The 19,399-nt window shown below is 53.5% G+C and overlaps 7 protein-coding genes across 7 annotated transcripts; 4 read left to right on the top strand and 3 right to left on the bottom strand.

Annotated features, from left to right (window-relative positions):
- Positions 1-912: 912 nt before the first annotated feature.
- Positions 913-5,378, bottom strand: LAESUDRAFT_720895 (uncharacterized protein). The gene is made up of 13 exons (XM_040907912.1): positions 5,074-5,378; positions 4,477-5,013; positions 4,256-4,424; positions 4,015-4,199; positions 3,739-3,950; positions 3,503-3,680; positions 3,337-3,448; positions 3,098-3,279; positions 2,939-3,046; positions 2,634-2,882; positions 2,240-2,579; positions 1,602-2,185; positions 913-1,553 (listed from the first exon to the last, which is right to left on the bottom strand). The coding sequence occupies exons 1-13, from the start codon at positions 5,356-5,358 to the stop codon at positions 1,089-1,091; spliced, it is 3,606 nt and encodes a 1,201-aa protein (XP_040769376.1). The 5' UTR covers positions 5,359-5,378; the 3' UTR covers positions 913-1,088.
- A 902-nt stretch (positions 5,379-6,280) lies between these two features.
- Positions 6,281-6,902, top strand: LAESUDRAFT_720892 (uncharacterized protein). Its single transcript, XM_040907911.1, has 4 exons — positions 6,281-6,455; positions 6,518-6,687; positions 6,738-6,772; positions 6,823-6,902. The coding sequence occupies exons 1-2, from the start codon at positions 6,340-6,342 to the stop codon at positions 6,624-6,626; spliced, it is 225 nt and encodes a 74-aa protein (XP_040769375.1). The 5' UTR covers positions 6,281-6,339; the 3' UTR covers positions 6,627-6,687; positions 6,738-6,772; positions 6,823-6,902.
- Positions 6,903-7,534: 632 nt separating this feature from the next.
- LAESUDRAFT_734420 (uncharacterized protein) lies at positions 7,535-7,942 on the top strand (the record flags this gene model as incomplete). Its single annotated transcript, XM_040910509.1, has 1 exon — positions 7,535-7,942. The coding sequence occupies one exon, from the start codon at positions 7,535-7,537 to the stop codon at positions 7,940-7,942; it is 408 nt and encodes a 135-aa protein (XP_040769374.1).
- On the top strand, positions 7,889-9,903 carry LAESUDRAFT_720886 (uncharacterized protein). The gene is made up of 6 exons (XM_040907910.1): positions 7,889-8,502; positions 8,643-8,859; positions 9,179-9,251; positions 9,311-9,374; positions 9,444-9,775; positions 9,829-9,903. The coding sequence occupies exons 1-5, from the start codon at positions 8,305-8,307 to the stop codon at positions 9,654-9,656; spliced, it is 765 nt and encodes a 254-aa protein (XP_040769373.1). The 5' UTR covers positions 7,889-8,304; the 3' UTR covers positions 9,657-9,775; positions 9,829-9,903.
- Positions 9,904-9,972: 69 nt separating this feature from the next.
- Positions 9,973-12,063, bottom strand: LAESUDRAFT_741058 (uncharacterized protein; the record flags this gene model as incomplete). The annotated part of the gene is made up of 6 exons (XM_040911122.1): positions 11,665-12,063; positions 11,227-11,484; positions 11,014-11,186; positions 10,388-10,991; positions 10,120-10,322; positions 9,973-10,038 (listed from the first exon to the last, which is right to left on the bottom strand). The coding sequence occupies exons 1-6, from the start codon at positions 11,741-11,743 to the stop codon at positions 9,973-9,975; spliced, it is 1,383 nt and encodes a 460-aa protein (XP_040769372.1). The 5' UTR covers positions 11,744-12,063.
- A 188-nt stretch (positions 12,064-12,251) lies between these two features.
- Positions 12,252-14,429, top strand: LAESUDRAFT_809521 (uncharacterized protein). The gene is made up of 8 exons (XM_040914145.1): positions 12,252-12,485; positions 12,748-12,817; positions 12,874-12,894; positions 12,954-13,100; positions 13,155-13,167; positions 13,228-13,701; positions 13,760-14,062; positions 14,168-14,429. Exons 1-7 carry the CDS (start codon positions 12,349-12,351, stop codon positions 13,942-13,944), a joined length of 1,047 nt encoding a protein of 348 aa, XP_040769371.1. The 5' UTR covers positions 12,252-12,348; the 3' UTR covers positions 13,945-14,062; positions 14,168-14,429.
- LAESUDRAFT_734417 (uncharacterized protein) lies at positions 14,280-18,491 on the bottom strand (the record flags this gene model as incomplete). Its single annotated transcript, XM_040910508.1, has 19 exons — positions 14,280-14,621; positions 14,675-14,811; positions 14,866-14,944; positions 15,001-15,421; positions 15,477-15,541; positions 15,591-15,646; positions 15,700-15,745; positions 15,802-16,056; positions 16,112-16,244; positions 16,303-16,431; positions 16,487-16,661; positions 16,719-16,870; positions 16,927-17,018; positions 17,072-17,097; positions 17,158-17,327; positions 17,382-17,507; positions 17,555-17,649; positions 17,707-17,793; positions 17,844-18,491. 19 exons carry the CDS (start codon positions 18,489-18,491, stop codon positions 14,280-14,282), a joined length of 3,234 nt encoding a protein of 1,077 aa, XP_040769370.1.
- Between the last annotated feature and the right edge of the window lie 908 nt (positions 18,492-19,399).

Below are 19,399 nucleotides of genomic sequence, written 5' to 3'. Positions count from 1 at the left end.
CAGCCACTGTGTCAGATGATGGCAAACCAAACCTGCATCAGGAATAATTACTCACAGGTTTTCTCTGGACGAGAAATTGGCTCGCGAGAGGTCTAGTCGTAATCCTCTCACTGTCGTGCCACATGGCAATAAAGGAAGAGGGGGTTCGTGGCAAAGCCGTGTCAACCGAGCCGATAGAGTTTAGATGGGCGCATGCCGGCAATGTGAAGGCTTACCTCTCGTGATTGTTCGCCGAAGCCTCCGATCCAGTGCTTTATCTGAACGCAGCGGGCGACCTCCGCAAAAGCGAAATTAAAATTATTGCATATGGCACTAATGGTCGTCGATGGCTGCGTCACGATGCGTTGCTCGTTCACGGACAACGATAGGCTACCGCAGCAAATGAGCTTGTGGCAGCGGTCAGCGTTCAGTATACCCAGATTTCGGGACCCCGACGTGTCCGAAAAATGTTTCATCTGAGGTAGCCGTCATGCTAGTCATTTGGCTGACACCTAGGTTCAAAAAGTGAGAGAAATGCTTTACGTGCGCCAGACTATCCACCTTATGACAGCGCAGCAGACATACGAATCTTCGAGAAACTTGACATGCCAGTTGATGTATTCGGAAATGACGATTTGGCAGTAATATTGTAGCTTAGATCCGATAATTCACAGAAGCACACATCGGACGAGTTTGAGACTGGGTGCGATTTACGTGTCACTGACTGCTATGCTGCATCAGCGCAGGTCTGATGATCACGAGAGGCCGGAACCGTTGAGCAAGATGGAATGATTGACAAGGCATTGACAAGATCAAACAAGGCACCACCACGTGGATTAGCGTTTCGCAGCTATCCCTCATACGGAAACTTTCCAGTTCCCTGGGCTAGACAAAAAACGGCAACATCTCTTGACGACACCCATTCAACTTTGTTTTGGTTCCAATCGTACTTGCAGAAAAACTTCCATACTGCAGTGTCGCAGCCAGTGGATGCTACGACTAAGACATGATGTAACTAGCCCCTCGACGACGCTCGTCGGCGACATGCTTGCATCTCAGACACATTTCAGACAACATGTATTCCGTGCTCTGCCAAGATCAGAACACGACTATTGGGACACTGCCTTCTTCGCCTTCTTCCGTTTAGCCTTTTTAATTGTCATTTCTTCACCTCCCTTGTCTTCGAGTTCGCTGGCTTTCCGCTTGGAGGACGTTGCGTCGTCCATCGTATTTCGACCAACGGACTTCTCGTTAACACTTGTGGTGGTCTCCCCGATACTCCGAGCGATGCTTTTGCAGATCGCTTGAAGAGGGGCAGATGCTTTGAGGCGATCGCTATGGGCAAGCTTGCTCGCCAAAGCGGTCCACGAAGGCGGATCCCAGATGTCCGAGATTTCTTCAGGTGTAGATAATACTTTCCTCGAATGGCGGACGGCGAGTTGTACAAGCTTTAGCAGCTCCTTGATCTGAGCCGCAGTGTGCGTATGGGTGGAAGCGCACGCGCCAGATATGATGTCTTGCAGTGAACGGCGCAACGTCGGAATGAACTTAATCAATTCTGATTGGCGACCCTCCTATACACCAATGTCAGCGCGATTGTGATACCAACATGATCGACTCACAAGTTCAGGAAGCTGATTAAGCAAAGAATAGAGGATCTGATACACTTGACATTGCCTGTAGACGTTGACAGCATTTCCCCCAGCCTCCAAAAGGCTGTCTCGTAGATTCCAGGCAACATTCGTCAGCCGACGCGCAAAGTCCAAGAAGAAGTTGGTATTGAGCTTGGAGGACTTGCGAGTTACGAAATCTGACAGCGACTCCCGGTACGCTTTGATGATCGGCTCGTCCTGCCCAGCATGATGGAGCAGCTTCGCGACATAAAGGCTACATTGACTGAGCGTGACAAGCACGTTCGATGAGGGAGCCCTGCGAGCGCGCGAGTGCAATTCTTCCAGTACCTGCACAGCTAGCTCGCTGTCGAACTCAACCGGTACCTCCCTGGACTTGCCTAACCGGGACCGCAGAATACCGGTGGCCTTGTCCGCCAATTGCTTCTCATCGGAACCACTGCCGAAGATGAGATTTACTGATGGCAGGATCAGTCGGATGATTAGGGGATTTGTGGGCTGTTTCTTGATGAAGATCTCGAGCAACTCCAGAATCCGGTTTTTGAAATGCGTGGCCTCCCGTTGGGCATCAACATCTACGCGAGCAGTGTAAGCAGAAAGCCGATCAGGAACCCAGTGGTCGGACTTACGTTTGCCCTTCTTCGTGCTAGTGCGCGCCTTGAACAGTGCAGCAAGCTGCTCGTCGATAGCGAGCATCTGCTCATCATCCATCAGCTCTTCATCTGACTCATCATCGGTCTCGCCGGTCGCGGGTTCCACCCCATTGACACGCAGTGCCTCTTCGATTTTCCTCCGAAGCTCCAGGCCCTCCTCATCATCTCCTTCCTCCTCTTCCTCTTCCTCTTCTTTCTCTGCATTGAGCGACTCCTCTTCTTCTTTCTCGTCTTCGCTGCTATCAGAACCTTCCTCACCATCCATCTCCTCATCTTCACCCGCCAACAACTCGCTTGGACCCCGACGCTCCAATTGCTAAAGTCAGCATTAATGACGACATGGTCGCGATAAAGACACGAATACACCCACGGTAAGGATGAGCTCGATCGTGCTTTCCTGCACAGAGCCGGAAAGCATCGAGAAGGCTTGATTAGCAACTGCACGCATGTACGCCGTCGCCTTCTCCAGGAGACTAATAATGGTGTCAACGAGGACATCCACTGGCTCGGGCGCCTTCTCTTCGGTCGAGTTCTCTGCTTCGCTCGAGGACTTCCGCGATTTCTTTTTGTGCTTCGCTCTTTTTTCGGGGAACATGCGTGATGCACCGTCAATGCAACTCTGCAAGGCCACCTCAGTCAGTCTGTTTGCAGCTGGGAGAAGTCGGGCAGACACACCTCAAGAGCCTCCAGATCGGCATCATCGTCCGCACAGTAATGGTGAAGGAGCGTAGCCATCAATAGCAGCTCGGCACCCCTTGCCGCCTCCTGTCTGTCGTCTTGGATCTGAAGGCGAGTTAGCCATCAGATATTTCTGAACGACTGTTCTGAACTCACAGTTTTCAGATGCTCCGCAACTTGACGGGCTTTCACGCGCATCTCCTGCTCATCCTCGTCCACCGCTGTGAGAATAGTGACATGCTTGGAATCCTTCTCGAGCTTCTCGATGGTACTAAGCACTTTAGATACCCAGAACTCGCCATCTGACGCAACTGCAGGCAGCTTCGAGACCTTCTCGCCTATTAATATGTCTCAGCAAGTCCCCCTGCGCATGTAAACGGAAGAACACGACCGACCGTCTTTGATGCGCGTATGCTGCGATGTTAGCTCGGCCAGGCAGCTCAGAAGCCGTTCTCGGCATTGCCGACGAAGCTCGTCGGAGAAGGGAGGGGATGGAGAGCTCCGCAGCTACAAAGGGAAACGTGAGAATATTATAGACCAGGCCTGGCGGGATCGACGTACTGCTGTTATAGCACTCTTCTCAGACTTCTTTTTGATAACGAACAGACCATGGACAACCAACCAGTCCAGAATCGACTGCACCCACTGCTCGCTCTTCTGGATGGCACCGTTGCGAATCAGGGCTGTCAGCTGTTCGATGACCCACGCGCGTCGCGAATTCAGCGTTTGTACATCGGTACTGTAGAGCATCTCCCGATGAGCGACTGCTGCTGGAAAGCATAGCGAAGTGGACGAACGTTTCGGCGCCTTTCTCATCGTTGACTTGCCTCAGCACGAAGTCGATGTAAGCCTGAATGCCATCGTTGTCCATCGAAGCAAGTATAGATTCCACAGTTTTGGTCTTCGTCAAGTTGTCAAACTGGCGACTGCCGTTCACTCCGGTGAGCTGGAGAATGAGAGTGAATCCAACAGTAGGATTCTGTTTCACGAGAGCATGGATATCGGTGGCCTGCAGACGAACAAGGTAAGTTATCAACAGAGAGATAGACTACGAGAATTCGAGATCCGCTCACCACCTGCCTTGCAATCTTGTGGAGGTACCTATCGCTGTTCGACAGATGGTTGATCCAGGAACGCATAAAGTTCTTCGTGAACAACATCGGCATTTCATTAGCACTGATGCGGGGTAGCGCCTTCTGGAAGACCTGGAAGCCCCAGTATTTGCGCTGCGGGGACGCAGTGGGCGCGAATAACGATTCTGCAAGCAATCATCAGCATACACATTAGTTTGGAAACGCGCCGACAAGCACCCACCGTCCACAACAATCCGGAAGAATTCCGGGAAGGAAGCTTTTCTGGTACGCTCTGCTGTGCTGTCGGACAAGATTTCATCAAGCAGCATGTCCCAGACGGAATGGACCTGGGGCTTCCATACTCCAGGATTCGGCAGATCTTTTTCCTCGTCTTCATCCGTATTTATCTCCTATTAAACGGTTCTAACGGGATGTCGGAAATCCTGAATTATGCGCACTTACTTTGAGGACCCTAGCGACGACATACAAGTTCGCAGTGCTCAGCAAATCAGGGTTTTTGAAGGTAGGCGAAGTCAACTCCTTCCAGTCCCGAGAAGGGTAGCGTTTACGCAATTTCAGCGTCACAGCCATCTTTTCCGGAGTCCACAACTTGTTCTCGGTGTAGATAGCATGGAGGGTCGCGTCGACCGCGTCGTCCTTCCATGAGACGTTGGACTCGTGCATCGCGTCGATCGCAAGGCCGATCGCCCACCATGCGCTCTCCCGCAACCAGGACTTCTTCTCGCCGAGAGCCAGCAGCTGCGCGAGAACATCCTTGTAGCTCGACAGGCTGGACGCCTGCGTAGACGATGAGGCGGACGTAGGGAGGGGCGTATCGCGGAATAACAGGCCAGACTGTATGACGGACGTGAACCCGAACAGGCGGGCGAAAAGCACATCCCGCTTCTCCTGGCCGTTCATCGAGCCCTGGTTCTTGGATGAATCCAGGATGAGCGCGACGATTTGCGCACACGTCACCGTGTTTATCCGGGAAAGCAACTAGCATTGCAGAGTAATATTACACAAAGGATCTGGCGAACACTGGCTCGGGCTACTGACCTCCGTCAACGCCACCGCGAACCCCAGCCTACTGCTCTCGCGCGGGCTAGCCAGGCCACGAACGAATCGCCTGATAGAGTAGGATACATCCTGCGCGTTGAGAACGTCAAGGCCGTCGCTCTTGACTCTGGCCTTTTCCTGCGACTCTCCGGCGTCGTCAAGGTCCTTCGGTACATGTTGCGCCTGGAAATGCTCGAGAGCACTGATCAGCTTCACTGAGGCATCGATTCGAGCAGTCGAAGAAGCGGCCGAGAGATCCCAGAAGAGCGGGAGCGTGGTCGACATGCTCTGCAGTGAGTCGAGGCTGCTGCTCAAAGTCCAAAATTTCCCGGCCATCGTGGGCGCTATCTCCCACGTGGTGGTCGATCATGTGACCGTGTTCGACCTACACGGGCGCCAATGCGTTCACACTGGTGTTCCTGCCTCCCACCCCGCGGAGAGGGCTCAGCGTTGGCTGTCAGCTAGAACCTGCTCATTTCCGCTGTTTTCCTATTCGCTTCTAGCGTCATTGACGCAAGCATCTCATGCGAACACTGACCTTGTGCTGCTGGGCGTCACCTCTCCGATGGTCTCACTCCATCATTCGGTGATGAAGGCCGACGGCAATGTGGACGCCATCGTGGCCGATTCGTTTGCCCAATAGCCTTTACGCGCTTTGCGAGTGAGTGTTGACGTTGTGGTCGTGTGCGGCGCTGCTGACCATGACGTAGACCGTGCGTGTCACGTCACTTCTCTCAGGTCAGGCACCGTGTCTTCCGTTACTCAGAATGCTTCAAAACGAGGGTTCTGCGCTTACCTGGGCACCGCTCATCTTCGTGTCCCCTTCCTCATCTTCTCTGCCTGGATTTCCCCCACTCTCGGCAGATTCCTGCCACGCTAGCCCCAGCGGAGGCCACGTTCGCGGACGTGATCTTCTTCTCCGACATTCACCCATGCCACCTCTCCGAGGCGTGCTCGATAATCACGCTGGCGACACCCGAATGTCTCTAATGGGCAGTGACGATCTGCGTACTGTCGTCATTCTATTGAAGTCGCTAGCCGATTAGAACGGCTGGCTGTATATAGCTGCGGACTTCCGATGACGAGCTGACCGATGAATGATGATGAACACCGGTTTCCCGCTGGGGTGCCCGCAATGTGAAGTTGGTAATCACAATGAGGCAGCGACTTCCGACTCGCTATCACACATGACTGATGTGGCGGCTGTGAAAACCACTGGAAGAGGTGACATGCTATTGGATGGCGCCGACGAGACACTCTTACACGATGGAGCGCATGCAAGCGAACTACTATTCACAGCGGAGAGGTGCAGAGATACCGCGCTTGTGCAACTTTGGTAAAGGATTCAAGCGCGTGCGTGCAAAACGGCGAAGTTTGAGGGCAGGTGCGCTACGACCCGGAATCCTTGCTCGCTATTTGGGGTCACTCATGCTAGTTTTACGATAGACCGAAAGACGTTCCACGTCCGAGGACATCATGAGACGCCGCTTACCCCTCGTAGGAGTCGTACATGGAAATACTGCAAGATCAAGCCACAAGAGAAGCGAGCTTGAGCCGGGTCCCATCATGGTCTTGTTCCGTCCGTGTTGTCAGGATAACGGCACACGCAGACAGCTGACGGAACTGTATTAGCATGCGCACCGTTCATCGGGTCCAACATTTACCTACAGGTCTTCTGCCGGTCTTCCGAGATGCCTGCCTGTGGCGCCAATTAGGATTTTAGACCTACCGTGAGAGGAGGCAGGATACCTGTCTATGCGGTCTGTCTTCGGCCTGACAGTTACTCCATTCTCGATGCCCTCTGTCCGAGAAGAACACTGCTGTTTCCCCCCATGACCAGCTCTCAGCGACGGCGTTCATGAGGCGATGAGCCCAGAATGTCTAAATGGTGGACTGCCAGTGGAGATCGTACCCCTATGGCTGCGCGTGGCACGACTGATGATCACGACTCCATGTTAGATGGGGAGACGGGTGCTCTGGGCAGCGCATCGCCGGCAGGGATCTCATAAGTCGTTGCTCATATGTCCAGCGCGTGTATCGTGAAGGTCATTGCTGGCCGTCGAGGTGAGGTCGGATGCAATCGTATAAGGAAAGGATAGCGGACACACGCTCGATAACCGTGTTCGGAGAAAACATGGAGCGTAGAATAGGTGGCAGATCCGGGCGGATGAGAGGCGGTGGCCGGCTGTTCTCGGGCGCTGCGCTGAGGATCCTGGTGAACAAGGTCGGAACGAAGCATGTGACATCAAATGCCCCGGCTCTCCCATTCCGCTCGCCACAAAATCCCTCTTTCCCTGCTCTTCTATATAACCTCCCGCGCCCACCGCCTCTTTGATTCTCCATCCCCACCTTCCACTCGCGTTTCGGGTGCTCCCATACCCTTTAAAACATCCCTGCTCACCGCACTTGCTTCATCTTCATCCCACCGCTCTCGCCCTTCGCTGCCACGTTCTCGTGCACAATGTCCACCCCCGCATTCCAGTCGTTCGACCCCCTCGCCACGCACCCGTTCACCAACAACTCGGGGTTGCTGCCGAAGCCCGCACAGCCCTCCCAGTTCCCCCATCCTATCCCTTCTTCGCTGAAGACGGTCAGCGCCAACTCGCCGTCGTCATCAGGACAGGTACACACCTTGGCCGCCACTCCGTCACTGCATGCGCCACAGCCCAGAGTCCCTGCGACGAAAAAGTCAAAGTCGAGCGCGGCACGACCCATATTCGTCCCTTTCCGCCCAGAGCGGTCCTCGCCGGAGCTCGATGACATCCTCTTGAGGAAGAAAGTTTCGGACATGCTCATGAATAAGAGCCAGTGGAGCATCGACACCGTCACCATCCCCTCAGGCAATGCGGATGCGAGAAAGACGCGTTGACATGAGCAACAAGATACCCACCACACGTCCTATACCCCCCGATGTGCGCATCTCCCCTTCTCCGCGATCGTGATCCGTCGCTGACCACCTCGTGCGCAGATGATAATCTGACGACCTAGTGATGACGGAAGGATAGTGTCTGGGTTGTTCGCCGTGCTCGTTGTCAGTCATGGGGGCAGCTGCTGGATTGTATATCATTAGTATGCAAATGGTTACTCTAGGATAACCGCAAATAGGTTAATCGCCGTTTCGGAGGGACTCTGATTCGTTCTCACACTTGTACTTGTGCCTCTGCTCGCTACTCAAATCGCTCGTTTCGAAATTTATTCACCCTGCTCAGTGTTTACTTGTCATCGTGTGTGATGCCCAACAAGCATGAACGAACTCGGCGCCAGACACACCGTTCACCTCCACCACTACCGCCCGACAGCGTCTACACCAGCTGCTACTGTGAAGAGAACATCTATCTACTTGCACAAGCATTCGCTGCGCAGGCGGAAGCAGACTCTGGCTGGTCCTGGGACGCTTACGTGGTGTTCATTTCGAACGACGGGAAGACGGTTCGTACACACATGTATTTCCATTCCTCGCTTAGCCCATTACCAACCCGCGCAATCAACTCATTCCCGCTCGTCCCACCGTCAACTGTACTGAGAACGTATCCATGACGTGACTGATGCATACGCATGTATCCTACCAGGTGGCACTGTGGAATTCGAAGGCCGACAGGGACGTGGTCGTGTGGGACTACCATGTTGTTCTCGTCCTCCGATCACGAGAGCGCTCCGCGGACGACGAGACACACGAGGAGGCTCCAGACATCGATGGCGCAGCAGATAATATGCTGAATAGCGAAGGTTCCGGAGCATGGGTGTATGACTTTGACACTCGTCTCCCTAACCCCTGCAGGTGGGCAGGTGCGTCCCTGAATCATCATTACGTCTGCAATACAATCATATACGCCGGTGTCAACGTGCCTCTTTTTTTCGCCTGCCGCGTGTTCAGTGAACAATACGATCATGACGAGATACTCGCCGCATGGCGGCTTGCTGCCTCGTGTAGCATACCCCGCATCTTCGACATTCTATTGTACACGGGGAGACAACGATCGCCCCGCAGATGCGACACGTCTAATCGCAAGATCAGATGCGATCATATACAGTCATCCCTGACTCCTCCTAGCCGTCCCGCTCCACGCATCACCAGCTGACTCTTCCCCTCGCATCACGCTCGCAGAATACGTATGCAGCACGTTTCCATACGCGTTCGACGCGCGACTGGCCCCGCGCGTCGCCAAGGGCTTCCATCCGTGAGTTGTACAAACCGTGGCTTGACAGTGTCAGTTGATCGCGCGGACCCGTGGCGCAGGCTCTTCCGGGTCGTTCCCGCCACAGCGTACCTCGACTACTTCGCGTCTGACCGCTCGCACATGGTGAGTGTTTACTCCAACACAGCCAAAATGCGGTCTGCTGAGACCTGATGTGGATCCCGGTGTGAGCAGCTGAAGCACTTGGCCGACGGATCAGAGCCGGAGTATTACTCCGCGCCCCCGTCCTACCCTGCCCTGTGCGGGCCCAAGGCGAGAGAGATGGGCGTCATTAACAACCTGATGCAGTCATACGTCACGATGGCTCGTGGGGCGAGTGGGCCGACTTCTCCCGACTCGTTTGGCGTGGTCATGGACCTCCGCGAGCTGCTGCACTGGGGAACGTGAGGACCATATCCGAGTCCGCGCTTGACGGAATGCACCACGGTTGACAGTCCGCTGAATGTGTGGCGAATTAGTTGGCCAAGACTGCCCTGGCCAACATGAATGGAATGCATTGTTTCGGGGTGAGCCCGAGAATGACCCGAACGTTTCCTCGGTCTGACAAACAGCGGAACAGAGAACCGTGGCGGTTATTCGCTAGAAGGTCGTCATATCTCGCAGTCCAAAATTATCCTCCCCTGAAAGGCGGTCGGACAGAAGGTTTCAGCGCATCGACCTCCACACATCTGTGTCGCAGCATACATCCACACGTGGGATTCCCCTATGAGACGCTGTACTTCCGTAACAACGGATCCCCTAACACCATCCGCATTGTCACTGCCTTACGCTGCAGTGACACGTCCACGCCGTCGTCGCACCAATGTTTCGGTCTCTGGCCATCCGATAGACGCCCGCGGTCCAGACCCACAAGCGCTGCATCCATTATCTGTATGCATCCGTCCACGTCCGGCATGACAGCTGCCACATACCGCGGAGGCACGCCTGCGCCGAAGTCGACCTCGTACGCGCGCTGGTGCACCCAGGAGGTGATGATGACGTTGCGCTCGCCGAGGAACGCGTGCCAAATCCGCACTAGTGCAGGGTCGTGCGTCTTGTCGTGCAGCAGCGCTGCTAGTTCAGATGAGTCAAAGAGATTGCGGCCATTGCGCCCGGGGAAGGCGATGAGGCTTCCCGACCTGTGGCCGATACGCGCGTTAGGATGAGCGGCGACCCGAAGAGTGACTTTGGGAGCGGAGGAGAGAGCCTATTGGGGATTCCCAATGATACGTTCAGGTGCACGGCTTCTCCATCCTCCTCGAGCCCACGAGCGTGATTGATGACGGTCCATATATGCGCGACGACAGCATCATGGCGACTGATCTGATGCGCTTCTGATCCTGAAGAAGCCCTTGCCGCCTCATACATGCCATGCACCTCGTCGCCAGAGAAGTGTACGATGTGATGCGCAAGAGGTGCTTCGGTGTCCCACTCCGCCCACCGCATGGGCATACCTGCCTGAACGGCCGCCACTGGCTCGAGTGCGGGGGGAATGTCTGGCGCAGTAATTCCACCGATCGACCCAGGGCCCCACCAATCATAACGATGCATCGGCAGTGCACGAGCTTTCTCTACCAAGACTGGGTCTGAATGGGCTGTGTCGATGTCGCCTGCTGCTGCCCTGTCCAGCCTTTGTAGGTCGAACACGGGAGATAGGACGGGGAGATCTGCGTCTCTCTGCATGGCGCTGCTCGTTCTAGCCCAATCATGCACAAAGTGCAGTAAGGTCGGCGAGAGGATGCGCTGCCTTGTTTGCAATGGCGACACCGCCACAGGCAAACTCTGTGATCTGTACGATCATGTTCGGCAGGCCTTCATACTCGCGTAAATCGTGTAAGGGAAGGTTCGTTGGTGGGAACAATTCTTCCATCGGGGTTTGCTGTACGTCCAAATGTCTGCTGCCAGCTGCCCGTGAAGCCGGGCTTGGAACGATGGATGCTAGCGAGTGAGTCGAGCGTGCCATTTACGTGTTCGACACCGGGATCGGCGGGGGACCCATAAGTCAATATCAGGCGACCCACACGCTGAGTGTGATCGCCCTCTGGATCGTACGGCGCCCACTTTAGCTGGCCGGTCCATTGGACGTAAGAGGTGAGCGTGCATTGTAAAGAGGCTCGAAGATGGTCTGGCGAGAGTGCCTTCCGTCCTTGTTCGCTGGATGGTGCGTCAAGGAACCAGCAGGCGCCGGTTGGGCTGAAGCGAACGACGGAGGCGTCGAGGACTGACAAGGGCAGATCTATGCTCGTGGTCGGGCGCGAAGACGGGAGTATGCGACAAGATGATATGACATGTATGGCCAGGATTGTCGGGTGTATGGTCGGGGAGTCCATCCGAACAAATCAAAAATGAATGTGTGGCTGATGCAGGATTCTCGTTGAACTGGTTGCAGGCAGACTTATGCACGGGCAGTGTTGACTTTTATTGACCGTTCTCGGTACCGAGATATGGCACACGAAGTCACCGCCATCGATGGTCTCCCAAGCAGGCTCTTCCATAGCCTTTCTTCAGGAGTTTGGGGAGCCTTAATACTAAGGGTGCGACTTTGTGCCCGATCATGATGCTATCACGTAGGTATACGTGGCGGAGTTTTAAATGAGTCGGAGTACGCAAATGTGGCTGAGGTGTGGTGGCAGATGTGGCACCCCCCGAAGAACAGCTGTGGAGGAGCCTGGTCTGCAACTTCGTTTTGTGGGGCTCATGCGTGGACGATTGTATACATGTTGATACTGGGAACTAGCGAGTACCGTAGGACGAACGTCTTGGGCATCACGGCATGTTACGAACTGCTCAGAATCTCTTGAACGATTGTTCTTGCCCAGGGAACTCCAGTAGTAGTCGAATGAAATTTCCAAAAACCTCAGTTTCTCTTGCCTCAGAGCCGTACTCTACTCGCCTTCAGTGTGAAGTTCGATGAGCTCAACGTCAGCGTTGAGAAACATCAGCCACAGCGCGTTATTGTGGCGGGGTCAGATATGTGACAAGCCGTCACGTTCCTGTGTCCCTTCCCTTCCACGACCTTGTTTCGCCCGTTTGCGCCACTCCTCGTCTCGCTTTCTCGTCCTCGTCTCTGGTGGTGTCATACGTCTGAAAGTGCGCGAGGATGCATGCACACGGCGGGCCCAGCAACGGCTCGGCGAACGGGGTGGCAGACCCCACGAAGCAGACAGGGCAGTACGCGAACCATTCCGACCCATCCTCCAGCGATGTGGGCACACCCCTCACCAATGGGTACGCTCAGTGAGTATCCGTTTCTACAAGCAGATGTCTCCGTTATTATGCTCCTTCTTGGCTACTCCTCCGGTACCATTCATTTTGGTATCGCCGATTGCGTCAGCATCGCGAGGACTCATAGTGAACCACTATGCCTTCATTGTGCAGTCTCTGTGCAGCTTGTTACTTGCTATTGCTCCTGGCACTTAACACCCTGCGTATATACATCATGCTGTTTCTTTCATAGACGCTGGTATATGACCGCTAACATGATGCGTTCGCCCAATAGGATATCACCTTACCAGCTGCACAACGAGGAGATCATAAACCATCTATATCACTCAGGCTTTCAGAACGGTGTGCGTGCCATTGTCGTTCGCATCACGAGCGCTCTGTCCTGATGGCTTCTTTGCAGAACTACGCTGATACCATACTAGTAAGTACGGCGTCCTCAGTGTCTGCGAAGCTCTTGTCTCAACGCCGGATGGCTATTAGCATGTCGAACCAAGCGTCTACAGGCTACATGCAATCATACTCTCACGTTCACCATTCTTGGCCCATTTGATGTCCACGACCCCGCAGACCACGAGTCAGTGCAACATCTACGTGCACCTCGAACACGAGCCTGAGATCACGCAGGAGGTGCGTGTTTCATTCATTCGGCACGCTTCCTATGTTGACGATTCCCGCATGCAGGGCTTCGCGATCGGTACGTCACGCTATTCAGACGTAATGTAGCAACCGCTCATCTCCGTGCCGCACCCTCCAGCATTAGGATACCTCTACTCATCAGTATCACTGAATCTCATAAACCCTCAAAACGCGCGAGCCGTGCTTGCGGCAGGTTGTCTGCTTGGCGGCATGGACGATCTGTGCAACTATGCCTACGAAATTTGCCGGCAGTCCATCACGGTTGACAGCATCGCCAGCTGGCTCGACTTCGTTGATGCCATGCCCCCATCGTCCGACGGCAACTCGACGCCGATTGAGCAACATCAGCTCCCACCGTCGAGGACGGCGGTTTTTGGTCCGTATGCACACAGACTGAAGGACGACGTGTTCCACTTCCTCGTGGTCACGCTTCCCCACATGCTGAACGTGGGCGGGCTTAGTACTCCCGTCTCGCCACACCCTGATGGGGTGCAGCAGGCTGATGCCGGTCGAGAAACACTCTTGCAAGTATTCGCAAGGGTGCCGTTTGACCTGTTCAAGGCTGCGGTGGAGTCGCCAACATTCCAGATTGGTATGACGTCATGGTGCTCGTTCTCTGAACAATGTGACTGATATATCTCCCTGCACAGGATCCGACCAGGCTCGCTTCAAGTTCGCGAAAGATGCCATCGAGCTGAGGAAACAGGGCATTGCACGCGGACATGGAGCCGAGGAGACGGTCGTGCTCGCGTTCGGCGGGAGCAACTTTGGTGGGAGCGCAGTGCACATCACACGAAAATTGCGCAAGCGGCCTCTGTGGAAGGTCAACTCTTAAATGGACGATATATCTCGCAATGCTGTTCGCTATCTGTCCTGCATCATCATTGTCATTACTCTTGCTGTATCGACGAGTTTCCTCGTATCAACCCGTATCAATCAAGTCTCCTTGCACGGTGAGAACTTGCCAGAGCACTGTGCTTCAATGTCGTTGACAGAGTATAATGCATGTGGAATTGGATTTACTCCATATTCTTTGCCAATGTCCGCAATGGTTCTAGTAGTGCTGATGCTTGTTCCAGTGGGGTGTCTATGCATCGACGCATTATCTGTGCACACTTGCGGATCCTGATTGAACAGAATGAGTACATGTGAGTGATCGCAGCTAACGTGTCACACGTACTTATTGCGCCTGATACGTCCCTCCATCAAACGGCGCATCTCTTCCGAGCGCGAGGACGCAACTCGCAGTATAGGCTCCGATACGCCAGCTAGACGGGCACATTCCACGCCGAACGACTCCGTAGTGACACCAGGCGTGAGACGATATAGGAACGTCACTTCGCGTGTCCCGTCAATCCGCGTGTCTTCTGTGTAGCTCATGTGTACGTTTTCAACCGCAGTTGGGAACATGCGCTGTACATCGGAAGCCACCTGAGGGTAGTGCGTGATGAAGAGCGTCTTGCATTTGACGTTTTGCAACAGATGCTGTAGCACGGCGTCGGCAATGGCCATCTAATAAAATCAAAGTAGGTCGAAACGTCGCGCTGGATGAGCAATGGACTTACCCCGTCGATGGTCGAAGTACCACGCCCAAGTTCGTCCAGGATGACGAGCGACTTGGGCGTCGCGTTTTGGAGTATTTCGTTTGTCTCCTGCATCTCGACCATGAACGTTGATCGTCCGCGGGCGAGCTCGTCCGAAGCTGGCGATAGTCAGCCTTGTGTGCCATAACGATCAATCGCACGACATGGCTTACCGCCCATTCTAACCAGTATGCCGTCTAGCATACCGATTTTCAAGGAAACAGCAGGGACATACGAACCAATCTGTGCCACCTATGCCACGACAGCTGCGTTAAGACAAAGTCGCACAGATCGGTATGGGAACCTACTATTGCACAGATAGCGATCATCCTCACGACTGAGCTCTTGCCGCCCATATTAGGACCAGTAATGATCTTGCTCGCAGGATGTCCAGCTCCCATACGAACTGTATTTGGAACAAATGGTTCGGATCGGAGTACTTCCACCATAGGATGTCTGCCTTCCACTATCTCTAATGTGTCGTCCTCAGTGAATTGTGGCTTGACATAACCCTCTTGCAGCGCCACACGCGCCAAGCTAAGCAGACAGTCAGCCACAGCTAGCTTGTTCACTGCATCTCGCATAAGGGCATAGTATTTCTGTGAGATCTCTCCGAGGAAGGACTGATATGCTTTGTTTGCCGCTGCATCCAAGGCTTCCTTGAACTGTGCGCGCTGCTGCACCTTCTCCCTGACCTCAGGCGTACGATACCGTCTGAGGGTTTTCGTACTTCATGTGACAATCGTCAGCAGGCAGTGCGCATATAGTCGGTGGGGAAGCAAACCTGGATATCAATTGCCACGTGTGTGGCACTTGCCGGTTCTCGTTCTTTTTGATCTCAACCAGGTACTGCCAGGAAGGTGAGTGCTATATCTCAGGACGAGTATGACGGACTTGCTTCCTCTCCTAACCACGTACTGTACAAAAGTGCTGGCTTTTTGAGTCTCCTGCGTACTGCATAACTATTGTCAGAGGCATCCATTATCACAAGGATACTCATGACTAACTGTTCCTCAACTCATCCACGAGCTCCGACTCAATCACCTGTATTGACTGCAGGCGACCTGTCAGCAGATAACACAGCAGAGATACAGCGGCTTTGCACGCACCGCGGTGAGAGAATCGATATCCGGATACTTGTCGGGATCGGTCCACAAGGCTTCCTTCTTGCCTTCCTTCGCCATCTTAAGCGAGACACTATCCAGCAACTCCCTCATAGGCTCCCTCAATTTGGGCAGAGCGGTCACGATATCGTTCAACAACTCCGACTTGAAAGGCCGACCTTCAGGATTGATAATTGGAGGGAATGTGTTCGCAATTTTGCTGAATGAGGGGAGGAGATTTGCCAGCTCTTGCGGCGTACACTGAAACACTGAATTACCGTGATCTCGACAAATAGAAGCAGACGATGTGCTTTACCTTGCCATATTGAATGCGACACAAGCCTTTTGCTAGATCAGGCAGACGTCTCAACAGCTCCCGCAACTGTGTGAGTTTGGGCGACTCATCAGCGAGGACCTCCTCTACTGCATCGATTCTGTCCTGTAGCGCCCTGAGAAAGACCATCCATCATCAGCGTGAACACAGACGGAGGGCCTTGCTTCTCTAACCTCTTGTCAACCAACGGCCTTCCGACCCAGCTGCGAAGCATACGCGCGCCGAAATTCGTCGAGGTATGATCCAGAATCCAAATGAGCGAACCCTTGGTCGTGCGATCAGTCTGATTGCGATATATCTCCCTAGAAGAACCAACTTCATATCGGGCTCTTGTGTAAAGTCCTTGTTGTAGCTCACAGATGTTCCAAAGTATTGCCACTGAGCAGCATGTGTGTACGCTCTGTGAATTTTGCGAAGAACCTCGTTTCCCGCAGACAATCTTGGAGATTGAAATCCATCAAGTAGTTTATCGCGTGTGCCAAAGCTAGCACCACGAGTTTAGGGAAGTCAGCTACAGCAGCCATCAACCTGCCTGGGTTGGAAGAAACTGAGAATGATTACGATGAACCCCAAGCGAGGATAAACTCACCCGAATTGTACCCCTCAGATGCGATGCCGGTCTTGGTCTTATCGGTATAGAACTTAGTGAGCATAGAGAACGCCTCGGTGTATGTGAGGTCATCTTTGAACCGTTCTATCCGAGTCCGGTGTTCCGTCATGATATCAGCAGAGCTGGAGTATCTGGTAGCCAATACATCGTGAGCCTCTCGACTAAGACGCTACACATTGAAACCCACTCCACTGTATGCGCAATCATCTTCTCACTATATTTGCTCAGTTGTGTTTCAGGAAGGAGTAGTTCATACGGCTTCGTATGCACTAGTCTTGTCTTGCCAATTTTGAGCTGCCTTTCAACTGGTGAAACTCAGACGTGTGACATACCTCCAACTCCGTCCTCATGTGGTTATCTGAGGGCCCGGGATATTAGTTGTCTGTGGAGAGCCGATACAGTTGACAAGAAGGCTCACCGTCAAACTCATCCCATACGACGTCTCCCGTGCTGGGCGAGATTACCACCATTCCAACGCGCACTCGTTCGTCAGCACCCATGCCACCCCTGAGCTGTTCGACCACACACATCAGGGGTGGTGCAAAGGTTGGGTCGAGGTCGTCCACCGAGTTGAGGTCCTCGATGTACCTACGTTGTCGTGATCAGATCATCTTGAATGGGTACAGAATGTAAGCGACAGACGTTGCTGCCGTATATAAATGCGTCAATTTGCGTGAAAAGAGCTCGTTCCTGTTGTCACCAGCTTTCTTGAGTGCCGCTGTCTCGGTTTGCTCCACAATGCCTACTTTATGGCCTTGTGAGAGCAGCCTAGCCACAAGTTAACAACATCCCGGAACACTGGCAATCCAGCTTACTTCTTCAGATATATGTCTTTCCTCTGTGCAGGTACAAAGGCGCACATAAAATTCCGTTTGCGGAAGCAAACCATGCCGAGCTCTTTGGCCGCAATCTACATCATTTAGCCTTAGCGCTGTTTCTCCAGTGGCGAGAGACCGGGCGAGCGTACCGGAGCATCGTCTCCAAAGAAGTAAAACTTATAGCCTACCTCAATCATGAGCATGGTACCGGGATGTTTGCTCTTCAGGTCTCGTATCTAACAGAACATATGAGATTGCATGTTGCATTGCGCCCTGTAGTTCGCACCTGAAGTTCCAGTGGCGTGTATGCAAGGCCACTGGGTCCTATTTCCTGTACCTTCACTCTTGTGTTCGGTGCGGCCATAGCCTTGCGTTTGCCCTTCATCGGCTTTGCCTTAGAATTTGCAAACATCTCCATCAACTCATTGAACGCTTCATCTGAACCGGGCTCTGCGGCCGTATTGCTAGCAGCTCTTCCACCCCCGTCATCTCCTTCATCACCATCGGCGTCCTCGGGGTTGACGTCACGGACACCCTCGCTCGATTTCCGGAAGAACTCAGAGTCACCGAGGAGAATACGTTTCGCCCGTTCATGACGCTTTCTTTGTTCCTCATCAAGAACGCCTGTAGGCTGCGAAGGTGCGTTTGGATCGAATTGCCATTGTTCTGTAGCCCTGCCATCGCGTTCCTGGATAGCGATATTTGACGCAATATCTTGTGTGCTTTGTGTAGAAGGCCCGGCAATCGAGAAGAAGCTGCTGGTGGTGGTTCTCGGTCTCTTAGTACTAGGAGGTGACGTTGAATTATATGAATCCCCTGTCAAATCAATAGGAGAAACTGCTCTCCGTTTTTGGTGGCCTTTATCAGCAGCTACTGGAGATGCTACGAAGAACGACGATATGCTGGTCTGTTTTTTGGGGGTCGAGGGAGACATGGCGGGGGTATCTAAGCCACAGAAAGGTTCTCAGAGTACATAAGCCGTTGAAAGTGTCATCAAATAAAGTCTGCGACCATGAAAGATGGTGACTGGAGCGGTGACCAGTGCTAGTGACGCGTCGCATCAATCTGCGCGCGAGCGATTTGATTGATTGAACGCGTCCGGTCACGTGCATTTCGGCGGCTCAGCGCAGCGTCGAGCGGCGCCTCGAGTCGGAGACTCATTTCTTCATAGCAGGGAACTTTACAGATCCTTAGCACGGGAAAAGCACTGGATATGAAATGGAAACTTCCGCCTTTCACATAAGGTGAGTGGATTTTATGGGAAAAAAATGCTATTCCGTACCTTTCCTCCCCTCTAAGGCTCTAAACAGCTCGGAACGTGTCAACAGGATTTTGATGGACACATTACTGATGTTGAATGTGGAGAAATGCTGACCGGGTCTCGACATAGATGGTACGCGTGGACGTCGCCAGCTTGTGCCTTATCCCCGTATACGAAGGCGCTCAACTTCGCGAGCGGCGCGGCGAGCTGGTTGCAAAGCCACTGCCTAGCCCTCCTCCGCCTCAGACAAGCTGCGGGGGAGCGTCCGACTCGATGTCAAAGGTGGGTGCGTCAACAACATTGATATTCCGGCCTGCGTTCCAGATTGACCGTAATAGGGCACGCGAGGCATATGGCGCCTGCAGAGTGGGGCTCATTAATAAATGACCCGTTGAATGCTACCTGGTGGCAGTTGGTCACCGGCGGAGGGTTCCTGCCACCAAATCACGTTCTTTGAGCTCACTTTCTTGTCGAGATCATCATTGCTTCTTCCGTCAACAAGAGGACCCACTGACGGAATTGCAATCAACGCAGATGTTCAACATCTATCAGATGAAGAGCTCTGCGCAAGGCACTGCTTG

The sequence above is a fragment of the Laetiporus sulphureus genome (assembly GCF_001632365.1).
Source record: "Laetiporus sulphureus 93-53 unplaced genomic scaffold LAESUscaffold_3, whole genome shotgun sequence".
NCBI lineage: Eukaryota > Fungi > Basidiomycota > Agaricomycetes > Polyporales > Laetiporaceae > Laetiporus > Laetiporus sulphureus.
The sequence above is the reverse complement of the archived record's forward strand: the minus strand, read 5'-3'. Positions and strand labels throughout refer to the sequence as shown.

Bases quoted from the DNA above. Each gene is read 5' to 3' on its own strand.
- LAESUDRAFT_809521 (XM_040914145.1), top strand. From the start codon at position 12,349: ATGCATGCACACGGCGGGCCCAGCAACGGCTCGGCGAACGGGGTGGCA. The intron at 12,895-12,953 runs GTAAGTACGGCG...GATGGCTATTAG, and splicing joins ACTACGCTGATACCATACTA to CATGTCGAACCAAGCGTCTA. The intron at 13,702-13,759 runs GTATGACGTCAT...CTCCCTGCACAG, and splicing joins GTCGCCAACATTCCAGATTG to GATCCGACCAGGCTCGCTTC.
- LAESUDRAFT_720892 (XM_040907911.1), top strand. From the start codon at position 6,340: ATGGAGCGCATGCAAGCGAACTACTATTCACAGCGGAGAGGTGCAGAG. The intron at 6,456-6,517 runs AGGTGCGCTACG...TAGTTTTACGAT, and splicing joins AAACGGCGAAGTTTGAGGGC to AGACCGAAAGACGTTCCACG.
- LAESUDRAFT_720895 (XM_040907912.1), bottom strand. From the start codon at position 5,358: ATGTCGACCACGCTCCCGCTCTTCTGGGATCTCTCGGCCGCTTCTTCG. The intron at 2,883-2,938 runs GTGTGTCTGCCC...GTGGCCTTGCAG, and splicing joins CCGATCTGGAGGCTCTTGAG to AGTTGCATTGACGGTGCATC. The intron at 2,186-2,239 runs GTAAGTCCGACC...CTGCTCGCGTAG, and splicing joins TAGCACGAAGAAGGGCAAAC to ATGTTGATGCCCAACGGGAG.
- LAESUDRAFT_720886 (XM_040907910.1), top strand. From the start codon at position 8,305: ATGCCCAACAAGCATGAACGAACTCGGCGCCAGACACACCGTTCACCT. The intron at 8,860-9,178 runs GTGCGTCCCTGA...TCACGCTCGCAG, and splicing joins TAACCCCTGCAGGTGGGCAG to AATACGTATGCAGCACGTTT. The intron at 9,375-9,443 runs GTGAGTGTTTAC...CGGTGTGAGCAG, and splicing joins CGTCTGACCGCTCGCACATG to CTGAAGCACTTGGCCGACGG.